This window comes from Lolium rigidum, chromosome 2 (assembly GCF_022539505.1).
Source record: "Lolium rigidum isolate FL_2022 chromosome 2, APGP_CSIRO_Lrig_0.1, whole genome shotgun sequence".
In the NCBI taxonomy this organism is placed as follows: domain Eukaryota; kingdom Viridiplantae; phylum Streptophyta; class Magnoliopsida; order Poales; family Poaceae; genus Lolium; species Lolium rigidum.
This window is the reverse complement of record NC_061509.1, coordinates 20974938-20992913: the sequence shown is the minus strand read 5'-3', so window position 1 is coordinate 20992913 and position 17976 is coordinate 20974938. Positions and strand designations below refer to the sequence as shown.

Below are 17976 nucleotides of genomic sequence, written 5' to 3'. Positions count from 1 at the left end.
TTTCTTGGTAATACTGACACTGTGGTTGATGTAATGCCTAGCTTGCTAGATGTTCTCCGGTCATGCAGCCATTCAGGGGAAGCAAAACGGTGGAGACTGGAGACTGACGTCATCAGCATCGGTATGAAAGCTTACATATATTGGTGTTGCGGTCAGAAACCCACCGGCGGGCAGCGACGGGCAACACCGTAGAGCCGGGAATATCCCAGGACTGCGGCTGGCCCTGGTCCCTCCGAGCGACGGCCCGCAAAGCCTTCGGCACGCACGTCCGATGCTGATGCAAGGGCGTGCCACCTGACCTATACCTGGTCAGGAAGGTGTTGGAGAATACCTCGCTTAGTTTCCTGCATGGCATACACGTAAACATTAAATACGAGCCTCGATCGGCTCTCAGGTTATCCTGTGAATCGGCTCAAGGAGCCGATCCACCCATGATGCGTACGAGGTGTACGATCAGATGGTGGTCCTGCTTGATCAAAGCAAAGCTAAAGCGACCTACTACGATTTGGGGTTTTCACCGCATAATCGGAACATCCTACTCGTGATTGGGCCTCGCGACCTCGTACGGTGATCGTAAGCCGATCCTAGACAGGGTCTAAAAACCAACACGAGGTTGATCCCCGGAACATCCTGTCTAGGGCTAGCAAACTACACCCTACGCGCCGCTGGATCCTCCAACCCTTTGTAAGGCCTAACGATGCAGATATTAAACTAATCCTTGAAGAACAAGGAGCAATCATAACGGATCGGATCTACTAAACAATGATCAAGCGGGTGCCGCCCTTACACCCAAGATAGGCGTAAGGGCGGCTAGATGCCTAAGGGTTGCACGACGATAGCATATGATACGATGAACAATGCTAACCCTAAAACATCTATGATAACTACGTTGCTCGCCATCAAAAAGGCTTCGATACGAGCAACGCATGGACGACGAATAAACGTGTAGCTGCCTAGATCGCAAGATGCGATCTAGGCAGCATGGTGCTTACCCGGAAGAAACCCTCGAGACGGGGAGTTGGCGATGCGCCGAGATTGGTTTGTGGTGAACGTGATTGTTGTTTATTTCATAAACCCTAGATACATATTTATAGTCCGGGGGACTTTCTAATTCAGGCGTGCACCTAACCGTGCACGGGTTAAACTCTAACTTCTAAACGACACGTATCCTACTATGTTACAGATACACGGGCAAATTAGCCCAAACTTGGTACAAAAGGCCGATTCATGTTCTTCTTCTATGTATATTCTTCAAGCCCATCTCCAATCGCAGCCCACCTCTGATCCGGTCAAATTCTGGTGATAACACATGCCCCCCTGGTTTTGGAAATGACATTTCCAAAATCATTATGCTTTTCCTTCGAAGGGCCATGTCATGGCAGAGCAGAACTGCCGCAGTATCCTTCATCATGAGGCCTTGCCTTCTCGACTTCTATGCACGATTCGACAATCCTTTGGCACCATTTCCTCGGAAACTGTTGTAGCATCAACTCTCCCCAATATCCCATCATTTAACCACGCCGAGCAGTTCGCCCCTTCACCCTCCTGCTCCGTACTAGCTATCGGCGAACAAACCCCCATTCCTCCGTAACCATGTCCTCTTCCTCCTCCTCCTCTTCTGCCTCCTCAAACCTCTCCTATGTATCATCTCCCTTCCACGAGCCGACGCTAGAGTGGGGCTCGTTGGCGGCGCACGACATCCTTGCCCCAACAACGTGGGACAAGGAGGAACACGATTCCTCCATCTGGTCTGAAGATGACAACTCCTTGACTGACGGAGAGGACGACCTTCGATTTCTCATCGACGGGGAGGAGGAGGCGGAGAGCGAGGACGACCGCTCCCCCTGGGAAGGCTTCACCTCCTCCGAGGAAGAGGCGGAGGATGACGACGACGACTCCCTCGAAGGTTACCCACCGGCGAAGCGCCTCCGCGCCTGGTGGGACGACGACAGTGATGACGACGATGAGGAAGATGAGGCTCCCGTAGAAGGCTACGGGAGCAGCGATGAGGAGCCCATCAGCAGCTGCGCCGGCGGCAGCGATGACGACGAGGGCAGCAACGGCCCTTAGATTAGGGACTAGTAGTAGTAGTCGGCTTTTGTTCTTTCTTCCCCGAGCAATCGGCTCTTTCTCTGTAAGAAATCCCATTATTAATGAAGAGAATATTCCCCAATTAGTCTTGCTTTCTTGTCAACTTTGCCGATCGTCAAACGAAGTCGCTGTACAAAGAGCCGATGACAAGGCATCGACTTGTACTATAAACGCGATTTGAGGCCAAGCCGTTGCCTATCCATACGGTCCAGCAGGTCTAGCTCCTATCCAAACCATTTTAAGCGTGCAGATCGAACTCCTCAACAAACCACTAGGAGATTTATTTCAAATATCTGGTTTGAAAACCGATCTGTTAACCTGCTTAATTGAGCTTATTCCTCTAGAGTCGATGGCAATGCATCGGCTTTTATTATTCTGAAGTCGATGCCCGTGCATCGGCTGTACGCATACTGTTGTCTCCACATGTTTTCTCAAGTCGATGTCTGTACATCGGCTGTGATTTTTTTTTACTGGCCGATTGCAAAATCGGCCTCCATATCTTACTGCCCATCCTCCCACATGCTTGGGAAATACTTCTTGAGATGTTGGCCGTTGACGGCCACTGGGAACTTCGCACCATCCAACTGTTCAAGCATGTAGGCATTGCCCTTCAGAACCTGGATGACTTTGTAAGGACCGTGCCAATTAGGAGACCATTTGCCGTATGCTTTATCCCTGGTTCCTAGTGGCAATACGGCTTCCCATACTAGATCACCAACTTGAAACTCCTTTGGTCTTACCTTTTTATTGTATGCCCGAGCTACCCTGGCTTTGTTCTCTTTAATCTTCTCTAACGACCAAAGTCTAAGTTCCGTTGCATCCTCAATAGTGTCACTCATCAGGGTTGCATATTTCTCCGGTGTCAGGTCATTCTGAAACGTGACACGTCTCGATCCAGCCGTAATTTCCCAAGGTAATACAGCCTCCTGTCCGTAGACAAGCTGGTACGGCGAAGTCTTTATAGCTCCATGGCATGACATGCGATAGGCCCACAAAGCCTCTGACAACGTCTCATGCCACACCCTGGGGTTCTCCTCAATCTTCCTCTTAATCAGTTTGATCAGGCTTTGATTGGATGCTTCGGCTTGCCCGTTGGCTTGAGCGTAGTATGGAGATGATCGGATTAGCTTAATCCCCATGTCATCGCAGAACTTTCTGAATTCTTTAGAGACAAAGACCGAACCTCCATCGGTCGTGATGGTTTGGGGAATCCCGAACCTATGAATGACATGTTCTTTGACAAATTGGATAACATCTTCCGATTTTACTTTCTTCATGGGAACGGCCTCCACCCACTTGGTGAAATAATCTGTAATGGCCAGAATCCACTCATGGTTCTTGCTTGACGGAGGATGTATCTTGCCGATCATATCCATGCCCCAACCTCGAAATGGCCAAGGTTTGATGATGGGGTTCATCGCTGATGCGGGTACCATCTGGATTTTTCCGAACATTTGACACGCTTGGCATCCTTTGTAGTAGTTGAAGCAGTCTTCTAGCATGGTAGGCCAATAAAACCCCGATCGTCTAATTAACCACTTCATCTTATGGGCCGATTGGTGAGTTCCACGGCGCCTTCATGCACCTCATGTAAGAGCCGATTAGACTCGCTTGGTCCCGGGCACTTGAGTAGTAACCCTTCCAACGTCCTGTAGAACATGTCATCTCCTATAAGGACATATTTCATAGCCTTGTATCTTATCCTTTTGGGTGCCCCCCGAGCCGAATCCTTCAAATAATTGAAGATATCGGTTCTCCAATCATCCTGTTCCAGGAATTGCACCTGAACTTCTGACCCGTCGGGTATGTCCTTGTATCCTGACGCCATCTGTGCGAGATCATTGGCGTCGGTATTCTGAGACCTTGGGACCCAATTGAAATTGATGTACCGAAAATGTGTCATCAGCTCACGACACTCCACCCAATATGGAAAAAGTGACTCGCTCTCGCACTTGTATTCGTCCGTGAGTTGAGAGATCACCAACTTCGAGTCTCCAAAAAGCTCCACTGCTTCGCCCCGGCTTCCAAAAGCAACTCCATTCCCTTGCGCACTGCCTCGTACTCAGCAACATTGTTGGTGCAAGGGGTAGATAGCCTGATGGCGAAAGAATATGTTGCCCCCCGAGGCGACACGAGCAGAATACCGATGCCACAACCATCGTCACAAGCTGATCCATCGAAGAACATAGCCCACGCACGTACGGATAGTGCCGCTATATTAGTATTAATCCGTTCAGCTATAAGATCGGCCAACGCTTGTCCCTTGACTGCTTTCGCAGGCTGATACCGAAGATCGAACTCGGTCAACGCGAACATCCACTTACCAAGCCGGCCTTTCAAAACAGGGGCCGACAGCATGTGCTTGACAACGTCTGACTTGCAGATGACGATGATCTCTGCCGTCAAAAGGATGTGATGAAGCTTGGTGCAGGTGAAGAACAGGCAGAGGCAAAGCTTCTCGACTTCAGGATACCGTGTCTCCGCGTCCAACATCCTTCTGCTGAGGTAGAAAACGACCTTTTCAATACCCTCATAGAGTTGCACCACTACCGAAGCGATGGACGTGTCAGCTACTGACAAGTAGATATAGAACGGCCTGTCTTGTTGGGGCGGAACTAGCACAGGCGGCGTTGTCAGATACCGCTTAATCTCGTCAAACGCCCGCTGCCGTTCGCCCCCGGTGAAACTCGTCATCAGATTTAATCTTCACCAGTGCCATGAACGGCTCGATTCGTCCTGACAGGTTAGAGATGAATCGTCGGACGAAGTTGATCTTGCCGATAAGACGTTGGAGCTCTTTCTTCGTGGTGGGTGGCTGCATGGTACGCACTGCCTCCTGACTTTTCAGGCCGATCTCAATTCCCCGTTCATGAACCAGAAAACCTAGGAACTGACCGGCCATCACACCAAAGGCACACTTCTTCGGATTCATTCTCAGTCCGAACTTCCGAGTTCGGTCTAGGATGCGTCGCAAATCATCTAAGTGTCCCTCCATGGAGACAGACTTGACTACCACGTCATCGATGTAGATTTCCACCAACTTGCCGATCAGATCGTGAAATATATAATTCATGGCTCTTTGGTACGTTGCACCAGCATTCTTCAACCCGAAGGTCATGACTACATATTCAAACAAGCCTACTGCTCCTGGCACTCTGAATGCGGTCTTGTGTATATCTTCTGGGGCCATGAAAATTTGGTTATAGCCGGCGTTGCCATCCATGAAGCTCAACACCTTATGGCCAGCAGCTGCATTGATCAACGTTTCTGCCACAGGCATCGGATATTCATCTTTTGGAGTGGCTCTGTTGAGGTCTCGGAAATCGATGGCCACACGCCATCGGCCGTCCTTCTTTTCTACAGGAACAATACAGGAGATCCATTCAGCATACCTGCATGGCCTGATGAACCCGGCGGCCAACATCTTCTCGATCTCTTTCTTGACCTCTTCCGAATTTCGGCCTTCATCTGACGTGCTCGTTGTTGAAACGGCCGAAACCCTTTCTTAAGGGGAATCCGATGTTCAATGATGCTCCTGTCCAACCCAGGCATCTCTGTGTAATCCCATGCAAAGCAATCTGGGTATTCTTTTAGCAGAGCTATCATTTGACCCTTGAGATGTGGATCTAACTTCTTGCTGACAAAAGTTGGTCGCGACTTATCCCCGGGACCGATGTCGACTTCTTCTAGCTCATCAGCCGATGTAAACCCATATCCCAGCTTCCCGTCACCTGTGAGGTCGACACCCAACACAGGGAGAGCGTGTGGTACGGATAATGCGGGCCGGTCGCTGGAATCGGCCTTCATCTTGATTGTAACCAGGATTTTTTGGAGGTGTCGGGGCCGATCGCGTGGAACAGCTTCCCCCTTGTCTTCGTTGTGAGAGCTGCCGCCCTCGTCTGTGTCCTCACCAGGGTGGTACCCGAGCCCTATCATGTTGATGTTGAACGAGAATCTTGGCTGGCACCCTCCAGGGTGAGTGAGCTTCACCATGTTAACGGCGGATGCCGGTGAATTCGGCACTTCTGGTGCTGCCGACGCGAACGGCGGCGGTGGACGGGACTGGAGTGGCATCTCTCCTCGGTAAGTCCCCAGAGCTGGTCCTGACGGAGAGTACCGATGGCTCATGATCTCCTGGATCACCCGAAGAGCAACACGCTCCAGAGTGTTCACCAGGCTCTCAGAATGGCGGTGCAGCGAATGAGCCACCATGAAGTTGATCTCCTGACGCAGCGACCTGGTGCGTTCTTCTGACGGGGTGGACAGGTCCACTCCATCGAGCGCGCCTCGGTGAGAACCCTTTCCACCTGATGCCATGTGAGCGGGTTCTGTGAAAAGAGCCGATGAGGTCGGCTTCGAGAACTGCTTTGATCTCGTCATGCTTCTTCTTAAGCTCATCAGACAGATCCTCGTACTTGACCGGAGTGCCTTCCGCCATCTCAGATGTAGATGGCGATGCTGTTGATGTCGAAGATTGTCCCACCGGGCGTGCCAGAATGTGTTGCGGTCAGAAACCCACCGGCGGGCAGCGACGGGCAACACCGTAGAGCCGGGAATCTCCCGAGACTGCGGCTGGCCCTGGTCCCTCCGAGCGACGGCCCGCAAAGCCTTCGGCACGCACGCCCGATGCTGATGCAAGGGCGTGCCACCTGACCTATACCTGGTCAGGAAGGTGTTGGAGAATGCCTCGCTTAGTTTCCTGCATGGCATACACGTAAACATTAAATACGAGCCTCGATCGGCTCTCAGGTTATCCTGTGGATCGGCTCCTTGAGCCGATCCACCCATGATGCGTACGAGGTGTACGATCAGATGGTGGTCCTGCTTGATCAAAGCAAAGCTAAAGCGACCTACTACGATTTGGGGTTTTCACCGCATAATCGGAACATCCTACTCGTGATTGGGCCTCGCGACCGCGTACGGTGATCGTAAGCCGATCCTAGACAGGGCCTAAAAACCAACACGAGGTTGATCCCCGGAACATCCTGTCTAGGGCTAGCAAACTACACCCTACGCGCCGCCGGATCCTCCAACCCTTTGTAAGGCCTAACGATGCGGATATTAAACTAATCCTTGAAGAACAAGGAGCAATCATAACGGATCGGATCTACTAAACAATGATCAAGCGGGTGCCGCCCTTACACCCAAGATAGGCGTAAGGGCGGCTAGATGCCTAAGGGTTGCACGACGATAGCATATGATACGATGAACAATGCTAACCCTAAAACATCTATGATAACTACGTTGCTCGCCATCAAAAAGGCTTCAGTACGAGCAACGCATGGACGACGAATAAACGTGTGCTGCCTAGATCGCAAGATGCGATCTAGGCAGCATGGTGCTTACCCGAAGAAACCCTCGAGACGGGGGAGTTGGCGATGCGCCGAGATTGGTTTGTGGTGAACGTGATTGTTGTTTATTTCATAAACCCTAGATACATATTTATAGTCCGGGGGACTTTCTAATTCAGGCGTGCACCTAACCGTGCACGGGTTAAACTCTAACTTCTAAACGACACGTATCCTACTATGTTACAGACACACGGGCAAATTAGCCCAAACTTGGTACAAAAGGCCGATTCATGTTCTTCTTCTATGTATATTCTTCAAGCCCATCTCCAATCGCAGCCCACCTCTGATCCGGTCAAATTCTGGTGATAACAATTGGTGAAGGTATACATGAACCAAATCTGAACTGATCCTTCTGTTTACACGAGCTGTGTATGTACAGTAGTAGAATTTTTGCTCACTTATTCACATAGCTATCGATATAAGTATGCTGCTGAAGCCTGCTGGGAACAAAACGTTTTTTGGAATAATAAGAATGGCATTCTTCACCGATGAGATATTTAACCTTTTTTTTGTTGAAGCTCCTATCTCCATCACTGTAAATAGGTCTGGACAATAGTGTACAGTTAATGCTGGGTACCTATTATAAGAAATATATATATACACTTTACCTGTTTGTAAGAAAGCTGGTAACAGGTTATTCATTTACTATATGAGAGGCGATCCATAAATAGTAGGGCAATGAAAATTATTTATGTTTTTCTTCATGAAAAAATGCTATCTTCATGTTTTCAGTAACAATTTGTTTGGTATACAATGGTGTATATCTCAATAGGAAGCAAAGAAAATGAAAACTTCTACCGGAGTATCTTATTCTCACATGACAACTGAATACTTTTATTTATTGAACCCCAATTGGGATATTTAGTAGCACTGATGGTCAGATATATAGCTCGAATATATTGTATATATTCTCAAGCTGTAGAATTAGGTATTTATGGGTGTATAAAATAACTCAGAATGCTATGCCCTGAGTGTGTCATGATGGGTCTTGCAAAGGTTTGGTAATTTGCTTAGGTTTTAAACTAGGTTTAGTGTTTTTCATTGATCCATAGATGTACGATTTTGCCAAAATAAAAGCTGTGTTATGTTAACTTAGAACATAGTACCTCGCTTAACTTTCATATTCCTCAGCAGATCACTATTCAGTAGTTGGTTTTGATGTTTCAAACTTTCAATGCTAAAATATAATTTTTGTGTTCGCCAATAGAAAAAGATAATGACTTTCTGGAGGGTAAATTTTAATAGGTTTTACAGTAGACTTGTATATTTTATAAAACACCCCATGATATTTATTGTTTACTTTGATTGTGAAAATGACAGGGATATATGGTACAAGTCTCGGAATGTGGTGAAACACTTCTTATGCATCATAACATGTTTCAGAGAGATTTGATGTGGTACGTATTAGAACGCCATTTTGACCCTCTTAAGCTCAGTCATCCCGTTTTAAATCATATTCTTGCATTAAAATACACATTACACTTCTTATTCGCTTTTTTTTTTCTTTGAACTTAATTTTTCTTCTGCATGATTTCTGCTCATTTTACCGGTAGATTTGTTAATTAATGGTACACATATATGTTGTCACATCTGTTGTGTTTCCTCCTTGCTTCTGATTTTATATAGAAACTTGACATGGTCAATTATTGTTATAAATACAATTTCTGAATGTGACGGGAAGATCCATCAAAGTAACATGGACCATTTTCCTGTTTCTTCATTGTGTGCCTACCTAGGCTCACACTATATGCAATCTTGAGTCAAGATTCAGTATCATGTGCCACCTTCACCTACTTATAAAATAATAGCAGGTGGTGGACAACGTGAAGAGGCGTGACGAAATGAATGACAGTAAGAAGGATGGCGTGCTACTGGACGCGTTCTTCATAATCGTGCATCTCGACCTTGTCTGATGCTTTCCATCCTGTTGTGTTTGATGCATGTTTTTTCTCCTATTATTCATCCTGTTGTGTTTGATGCATGTTTTTTCTACTATTATTGCTCCAGTAATTAAATTTGTTTGGTAGAAACTTCACAAGCAACATTGTAGACATTATCCTTTTCTCGTCTTTGATTGAGTAAGTGTGAATATAAACATTCTATGTACCCATGTTATTGAAATGCTGGAATATTCATGTGCATTATGTTTGCTTGTGTGCTGAGGTACAAAACTTGGGGGTCCGTAGCAACGCACGGGCATTCAACTAGTCCTAATAGTATATCTATTTCTGATGCTGTAACTGAAAGTGGTAATGATAAAAATGATGCTTCCGATAAAGCAGAAATTGAAGAAGAACCTGAAAAGCATACTAAGAATACAAAATACACTAAGGAAGATTTTATTTCTACTAAACATGGTAGTGAAAGAGAACCTTGGGTGCAAAAATAATGCCTTTTCCTGATAAGAAACATAAATCGAAGGAGGAAGAACATTATAACAAGTTCTGTGAATGGATGAAACCTTTGTTTTTGCAAATTCTTTTGACTGATGCTATTAAATTGCCTTCTTATTCAAAGTATATGAAAGATATTGTCATTAATAAAAGGAAGATTCCAAATGAGGAAATTTCCACTATGCTCGCTAATTACTCTTTTAATGGTAAGGTTCCAAAGAAGCTTGGTGATCCAGATATACCCACTATTCCATGCTGCATCAAAAATAATTATGTTAGAACTGCGGCCATTTGATCGAGCACCTGGTGTGTACTAACCTGCCAACCCTAGACATGCTATAACCCTTTGACAGGTAATTCTCGGGGTCCATCATCTGGCTCTGCCGCAGCTCGACACGGTGTGGCAGCCCCGGCAGGGAGACGAGCCTTCCACCGCCACCGCCGCCGTTGTCGTCGTCGTTGTCTTCGGGGGAAGTTGTGGGCTGTTGCGAAGCAAGCTCTCGTTGCAGGACCGCGCGACCACGCTGTTACCAAAGAAGATGAGCCATGGGATGCCGTGCTCCTCGACGGCGTCCGCGGACCAGGTGAAGAAGCTGTCGGACACGACAGCGTCGACGGGGTGGTTGTCAGCCATGAACCGCTTGAAGGGCTCGCGGAACAGCTGCACCACCTGCATGAAGTTGGCGCTGTAGTCTACCTGCAACGTCGTCAAGGCCGAGACGTTGTCGACGCCCGGCGGGAGCCCCACGTCGGGGAAAGGAATGAGGGAGATCTCGACTGCCGAGGTGGAGTCGGTGCCGTGGAGATTGGCGCGGTCGACAGCCGGACGAATGGTGTCGGCGTTGACGGGCGTGGTGAGGATGGTGCACCTCGCGCCGCGAGCGGCGAATAGCGCGGCCATGTCGGCGACCAGGATGAGGTGTCCGGACGCGAAGAAGGGGAAGAAAAGGATGTGCAACAGTTGCTGCTGCGGCTCATCGCTGGTAGCCATGCTTTCTTGACAACACACGTAGTGTTCTACTCGATCCTGTGGTGAATGTTGCTTTTTGGAAGAAATAATCTGCTGCCTTTTTCTGGTCGTTGAACTAGGAGTCTCGGAGGAGCTGAAGAGCAAGACTTGGAGCGTGAGGAATTACTGGAGTAAAACCCTAACCTCCCGTCCCTCCTCCTCCACCCTCCCCTCGCTGCCGCCGCCGGCGGGAGCCGCCGGGCAAAGCCCGGGCGGTGCCGGCGGCGGTGGCTCTTCTTCTACCCGGCGCAGGTCCTCCCCGTGCGGGGCCGGCGGTCAGCGGCGGTGCACGGTGGACCTCACCCCGGGCGGCGGCGCTGCGTGGCGTCCCGGCCGCGGAGGCGGCGGGTGATGCACGGTGTGGCAGGTTCGTCTCGCGTCGGCGCAGGTGCGGCGGGGCGTTGCGGTTCAGTGGCGGCGGCCGGGATCCACCGGCCCAGATCTGGGCCCAGGCGGGGCCCTTCTGGACTTGGTCGGGCCAGGCTGCTCCCGCTGACGACGTCACCTGGAGCGGATGTGGTAGCACGGGGAGGAGCAGGACGGCAGCGACGGCGGCGGCCTACGTGCAGCAACGTGGAGGCGGGGACTTTACGGGCCCAGCCTGGGCTCGGCCGGGCTCGAGGGGCTCGGTGTGTCCCCGCCACCGCGTCCGGTCGGCACCCGCCGGCGGCGGTGGAGGACGTCCTCCGGTGGCTATGTTCGTTGCCGCCATCCGGACCCAAACCGTCTACCCGCATAGGCCCTCGAGTCACACGTTAGACCCGGTGACACCGCAGAGCTCGCGGATGCCGGGCGGCGGCCTCGGAAGGTGGACTGCACGGGCGGCTCGGCGGCGGGCGACGTGGCAGTGGTGATGGCCGTCTCTTCGGGCCACGAGGGTGGCGAGGAGTGGGCATCGGGAGCTTGTGCTGGACACGCCTTGGTGTGCTCAGTGCCCAGATCGCGCGGTAGAAGCTCGGCTCGGGGGTGGCTGGTAGACTTAGGGACCAGTTGCGGTGAGGGTTGTTCCGGGCGAAAGCCCAGCGCTTTGGCGCCATCGACGGTGACGCCTGAAGGTGTCGTGACCCTCTTGAGAGCGTCGATGTGGCTTCCCTCTCCTCACTTGGGCTACGGGTGAAAATCCTAGACCATTGTGATCTTGGCAACGGCGGCGGCAGTGACGTTGTTACCTTCTTGGGGGCGTTGTCATGGAGCGCGGGTCTCCTTAGTCTCATGTCATCTTTGGTGGTAAGCTTGGTGCTTCTTAGTTTTCTAGTTTATCTCTGGTCTGCTTGTAAGAGGGTTTCCTCATCACTTTGTATCGTTCGACTGTTTGGCTTTATTTATAAAGCGGAGCGAAAGCCTATTTCAGGGAGGAATTACTGGAGTTACTAAAGAAGAGAATTGTGAATAAGGTCCACAGGTTGGGATCTCGTGACCAGGCCACTCCAACGGGTCACTGCCGTCACAATCTGTCCGTCGAGAAGAGCAGGAGTAGGTACGGTTTAATTATTGGCTCTTTTTTTTTCAATGCAATCATCAACAGCTTGGATCCAAGAGACGTTTCAATGATCGCAAGACAATTTATTTAGGCAAACATTTTTTCGAAACCTACATACGAAAAAATAAATCGATGGATGCCCATTGGGAATCGAAATTTCCCATGGTCGTACGTGCTTTATAACATACTAGGTCTATCGGACCATGCTTCCATCCTGTTGACCACAGGAATACTTAGACCGTCATCTACTCGCCGGTTCAAATTCAAACTTGGATGCTTACAGTGGGAAGATTTCCATGACATGGTCAAGAGGGTCTGGAAAGATCTGTTGCTAGTGATACTCTCATATATAGGTGGAATAATAAAATGCGTACTTTACGCAAACACATGTCTGATTGGGGTCGTCATACAACATGGTTACTTAAGAAAGAGAAGCAACGATTAAGAAAGAGAATATGTTGAGCCATGGCCGTGGCAATCGACATTCCCGCACGAGCCTCCTTCTTTGAGGATGTTGCCGAGGACTTGCTGGAGAACGATGATGTCGACTATGAGACGGCCGAGCTCACAAAGGAGGAGGCGTTGGGGTGCGCCATGGCCATGGCCATGGACATCTCCAAGGTGGAGGAGTGCGCGGGAAGGCCACGAGGAGGACATCCAGTAGTCGCAGAAGGAGGCAGCATCAGCGCCAGCTCCGCCAGCAACTGAGCAGTTGTCGCCTCTTCTTCAGGCGTCCAATGTGTGGCCGCCGTCGCGGGTATTCATCGACCTGGCGAGGAGGACTAGCTGGAAGCCACCACGATGAGGACAAGAAGCCGCCAGCCTATGCGCACCATTATCTATATGTTATTTAGTTGTAAAAAAAGGTGTACCTATGGATCTTGAATTATGTAAAATGTATTTAAGTTCTTTTGTTGCATTTTTTGTGTGGTTTGGGGCCGTTGGGTCCGCTGAAAATGCATATGGATCGAGGGCCTATTTATATCCGCGAGCCACCGTAAATGGACCCAAACAGATAGTTGAGGTGTTCGAAATGCGGTCCATTGTTGGAGGGTATCAAAAGTCTGGTAGATTGGTTTGAAGCGATGCATTTGCCTCGGCTCGCGTTACGTGTTAATATAGGTCGATAACGACCAGATCACAACGGATCCACAATTACAGGGATTGTGAAGTACACGTGAAGGAAAATAGTCAGGTTGGTTTATATCTTACCAAACCTGATTACAACGAATATACGAAAAGTTCTAAAAGCCTATCGTTTAACATCCTCCCTCAACCTCAACGTATCCAAGTTGAGGTTGTTCTTGAAAGCTTCTAGTTGTTGAATTTGCATTGGTTTTGTGAACCCATCTGCCACTAGTTTTTTTGTTGCTATTTTCTTCCAGCCTATTGGCCCAAGCGCTCGAGTTTTCCTCTTAAAAAAGAAGAAGTTGCTTTTACTTTTTCATGGTGTTGAATTGTAATATGTTGGTTTCTCTTCTGAATCAGAAGATAATATCGCTAATGGTAATGTTTTTTAACAAATAATTTATATTATGTTGTTGCATTGTGGAATGTTGATATTTGCCTTCTAAAAAATTGCAGTACTATTTTTGCATGTGGTTATGTATGTATGGTTTAGTCACTTTTGGACTATATGTCCATCATTTTTTCTAAAATCTTTCATTTTTAGGCTATATCTCTGGGTTTAAAAAAAGGGTGTGTCTATGTCTCAGTTGACTGAGATTTTCTTAAGTCTCGGTCACCTTAGAAAAACGCAACAGCGATTCAAAGAAAAGTGCAACTCGGTTCAGTTGCACATTTCTGACAGAAAAGTGCAATTGCACGTTTTCAACAGAAAAGTGCAATAGAAAAAGTGCAATTGCACGTTTTCAACAGAAAAATACAACTCAAAGCACTTTTTTGTAAGTGACTTAGATTTAAGAAAATCTCAGTTCATCGAGACATAGCAAAACCGTTAAACCTTCTGTGAGACACACAGAATCCAGCGATCAGCTCTACAGATGGAACCTTTTGGGAGACGCACAGAATCTAGCAGCTTAACGGGCCTACATGCAACCATGCCAACAGCGCTACAGAGGGAAAAGTTATCATCACGGACGCGGTATCCTGGCGCAGGGATCGGCGGAACACTGAAGCTAGTGTGCCGTATCCTGGTACTGTAACGAAGAACGCTGGCGGTTTAAACATGCCACTTTGCAACGACGAAAATGCCAACCGACGGATCAAACTCCACCTGCTGCCCGGAAGTCGACGGAGCAAAGCCGGTGGGCCATCAGCTCGTCCATCAGCCGTCCGACATCGCTGTACGAAGACCCACCCTTCTCCACCGCGCTCCTCGCCTTGACACCGAGCTCATTAGTCTTCTTCCGTATAGCGTCGCCCTGCTCGTTGTTTCCCATGAGTGCCATGATGGATTCAGCGATTACCTCGCCGCCGATCACCTCATGGTTCTCCATGGCCGAGGCGTAGTCCCTAGCGCCGACGCTGATGCCTACCTTGAGCACCTCCACAACGAACTTCTCGTTGTAGAACTGGTCGGCGTTGTTGGGATTCGCCCACAGATCAATCACATGAAACTAGACGAACACACGCAAACACAAAATTTATCGCCAAAGGCACATATCGTGCCTTGTCTTTATTTTCTGTTTTCTGCACTCACGGTTACAAACTCACGTAGCCTCATGTATAAATACACGGCCAACCGACTCAACGCACTAAACCTAGTCCTACAGAAACTCTACTTGGACGCGGACACGGCAACACCTGCCATCTAACTAGACTAACTTGACTACAACTCATCTAGCTGTTAATACGACTCCTAGCCTGACTCGATTAACACTACTTGGACTCCTGCGTAGACAAAGTACTACTCTGACACTTCAATTACTAACTTGGCGTTTCCATGCAATGCATACACATACGCATAGGACTTGCCAAATAAACACTAACCATATGATTAGAGCAAGATTATTGCTAACAATCTCTCCCTAATCTTGACTCTTGGTCTTCCGTGCTCCTCTGATCTTGACTCGTTGCAAATTCGTGGCTCAACGACTTAAACTCAACGTATGATCCAGACTCCCAGTCACGCTGACAGGCGGACACCTTCGGCCACCCCTAGCGCAATACACGCCGACGGAACACACACCGCCTCTTGTAGAGACATGTCCTCATTAAAGAGACTCCCCTTCACTGATCCTCGTCCCACTACACGCTTGAGCACTCTGCGTTAAGACACACTTCTCCGCGCACGCACTAGCCCTCGGTGACACCTCGCACCGGACAGCACTTCGACGTGACACGCTTCAACCGCAACGGATCATCACGAAACAAGCAGCTGAACACAACGACGACTCACGGACTCGACGACGACTCGAGGTGCCAACTTGCACGACCACGACTCCTTGACTCATCGGACTCCTCCGAACACGTCCTTGACGAAAACCCGCGGTCGACGATCTTGACGAGACTCTTGTACCACACCTCGGCACCACCTCTCCCATCAACGATCATCCACCACCACCTCGCCAACGACGACACACTCGTCAACCCTTCCGTGTTGCTCCACCGAGCAATGATCGCCCGCCGCCTCGCTAACAACAGCGCGACGCCTGCTCCACCCGGCCGCTTCGCTGAACGACGGTCGCCTGCCCCGAGGCGCTAGTAGGGTCGCCTCCCCGGGGCAAGCGTAGCTTCAAATCTTCGACCTCGCTCTGATACCAATTGTTGGGATTCGCCCACAGATCAGTCACATGAAACTAGACGAACACACGCAAACACAAAATTTATCGCCAAAGGCACATATCGTGCCTTGTCTTTATTTTCTGTTTTCTGCACTCACGGTTACAAACTCACGTAGCCTCATGTATAAATACACGGCCAACCGACTCAACGCACTAAACCTAGTCCTACAGAAACTCTACTTGGACGCGGACACGGCAACACCTGCCATCTAACTAGACTAACTTGACTACAACTCATCTAGCTGCTAATACGACTCCTAGCCTGACTCGATTAACACTACTTGGACTCCTGCGTAGACAAAGTACTACTCTGACACTTCAATTACTAACTTGGCGTTTCCATGCAATGCATACACATACGCATAGGACTTGCCAAATAAACACTAACCATATGATTAGAGCAAGATTATTGCTAACAGGCGTACCGTGGCCATGTCGCCATCGGCACGCCGGCGCTCACGGCCTCCAGCACAGAGTTCCAGCCGCAGTGCGTCATGAACCTACCGAGGGCGGGGTGGTTCAGGATGAGTGTCTGGGGCGCCCAGCCCCAGATGATGCAGCCGCAGCTGTTGCCGACGTTTGCCGTCAGCTCGGCGAAGCCTTCCGGCATCCACTCTGACGATTCGGTGCTTTCGCCGGCACTAATGGCCCACACAAAGTTCTTGCCGGAGAGATCGAGGCCACGGGATATCTCGCGCAACTCCGCCGGCAAGAAACGTGTTGCCGTGCCGAAGGAGAAGTACACCACTGAGTCGGCGGGCTTCGTGTCTAGCCACCGCAGACAGCTGTCCTTGTTAACCTCGGCGCTGACTTTGGCGCCGCTGGCAGCCATGTCCCTGGTGGCGAGGTCGACCGGCCCCACAAGAAACGCGCGGCGGCCGAGCGTCGTCTGGAAGTGCTCCACGTAGTCCGGCTCCAGCTCGTGGAAGCTGTTGAACAACTCGCCGAAGCTCCTCTGGTCGGCGGCGTTGTTGCTCTGGTAGAACGCCCACGCCCCCGGCTGCTTCCGGGGGTCCATCATTTGGCTCCGCCGCAGCTGGACAAGGTGCGGCAGCCCCGGCAGCGAAAGGAGAGCTTCAGGATCGTCCTCACTTGTCGTTGTCGTCTCCAACGGGTAGTTGCGCAGCATGCTCTCGTTGCAGGACCGCGCGAACACACTGGTACCGGTGATCACGAGCCGCGGGATGCCGTGCTCCGCCGCGGCGTCCGCGGACCAGCTGAAGAAGCTGTCGGACACGACGGCGTCGAGGCGGTTGGCGGCTAGGAACCGATGGAATGGCTCTTGGACGAGCTGCACCGCTCGCATGAACTTGGCGCGGCAGTCTGCTTGGAGCGTGGTAAGGGCCATGTAGTTCTCGACGCCCGGCGGGAGCCCCACGTCGGGGAACGGCATCAGGGCGATATCGATTTTTCCGGAGCCGGTGCCATGGAGATTATTGGCGCCGTTGGCACGGTCGACAGCCGGGCGGATGATGCCGGCGTTGACGGGCGTGGTGAGGATGGTGCACCTCGCGCCGCGGGCGGCGAAAACGGCGGCCACGTCGGCGGCCGGAAGGAGGTGCCCGGGCGCGAAGAAAGGCAAGAAGAGGATGTGCAGCGGTTGCTGCTGCTGCCGCTCATGCTGCGTAGCCATGGATGGCTGGCTGTTGCCGGTAGGCACGCTCGCTCGTGTCGATCCGTTCGGCGCTCTAATTGGTTCTAATTTTGTGGCAGTTGCTCTAACTTTTCCGTGGTAGAAATATCGATGAGGCATGATCTGACCGGGACATGTGCAGTGAACGCGACAGGTCATGTCGACCAGATCCAAATTTGCTTTCGGCGCTATTGCAAATTTTCGATGACTTCAGATGCAAGCAGAACATATGTTTTTTTTTGTTTGGCTTATTTAGCAGATTCTCTCCGCCTC

At 50.1% G+C, this 17976-nt stretch overlaps 1 protein-coding gene, 1 long non-coding RNA gene and 1 pseudogene across 2 annotated transcripts; 1 reads left to right on the top strand and 2 right to left on the bottom strand.

The window, feature by feature from the left end:
* LOC124691405 lies at nt 1-8778 on the top strand. The gene is made up of 3 exons (XR_006998936.1): nt 1-145; nt 314-317; nt 8763-8778. It is a non-coding gene; the product is annotated as an uncharacterized LOC124691405 (long non-coding RNA).
* Nucleotides 8779-10110: 1332 nt separating this feature from the next.
* Nucleotides 10111-10826, bottom strand: LOC124689316 (annotated as a pseudogene).
* Nucleotides 10827-14549: 3723 nt separating this feature from the next.
* LOC124689315 (UDP-glucose flavonoid 3-O-glucosyltransferase 7-like) lies at nt 14550-17703 on the bottom strand. Its single transcript, XM_047222865.1, has 2 exons — nt 16494-17703; nt 14550-14869 (listed from the first exon to the last, which is right to left on the bottom strand). The coding sequence occupies exons 1-2, from the start codon at nt 17701-17703 to the stop codon at nt 14550-14552; spliced, it is 1530 nt and encodes a 509-aa protein (XP_047078821.1).
* Between the last annotated feature and the right edge of the window lie 273 nt (nt 17704-17976).

Coding starts and splice junctions, on each gene's coding strand:
- LOC124689315 (XM_047222865.1), bottom strand. CDS start 17,703: ATGGCTACGCAGCATGAGCGGCAGCAGCAGCAACCGCTGCACATCCTC. Junction 14,870..16,493: donor GATGGCGACATGGCCACGGT/ACGCCTGTTAGC, acceptor CGAATCCCAACA/ACGCCGACCAGTTCTACAAC.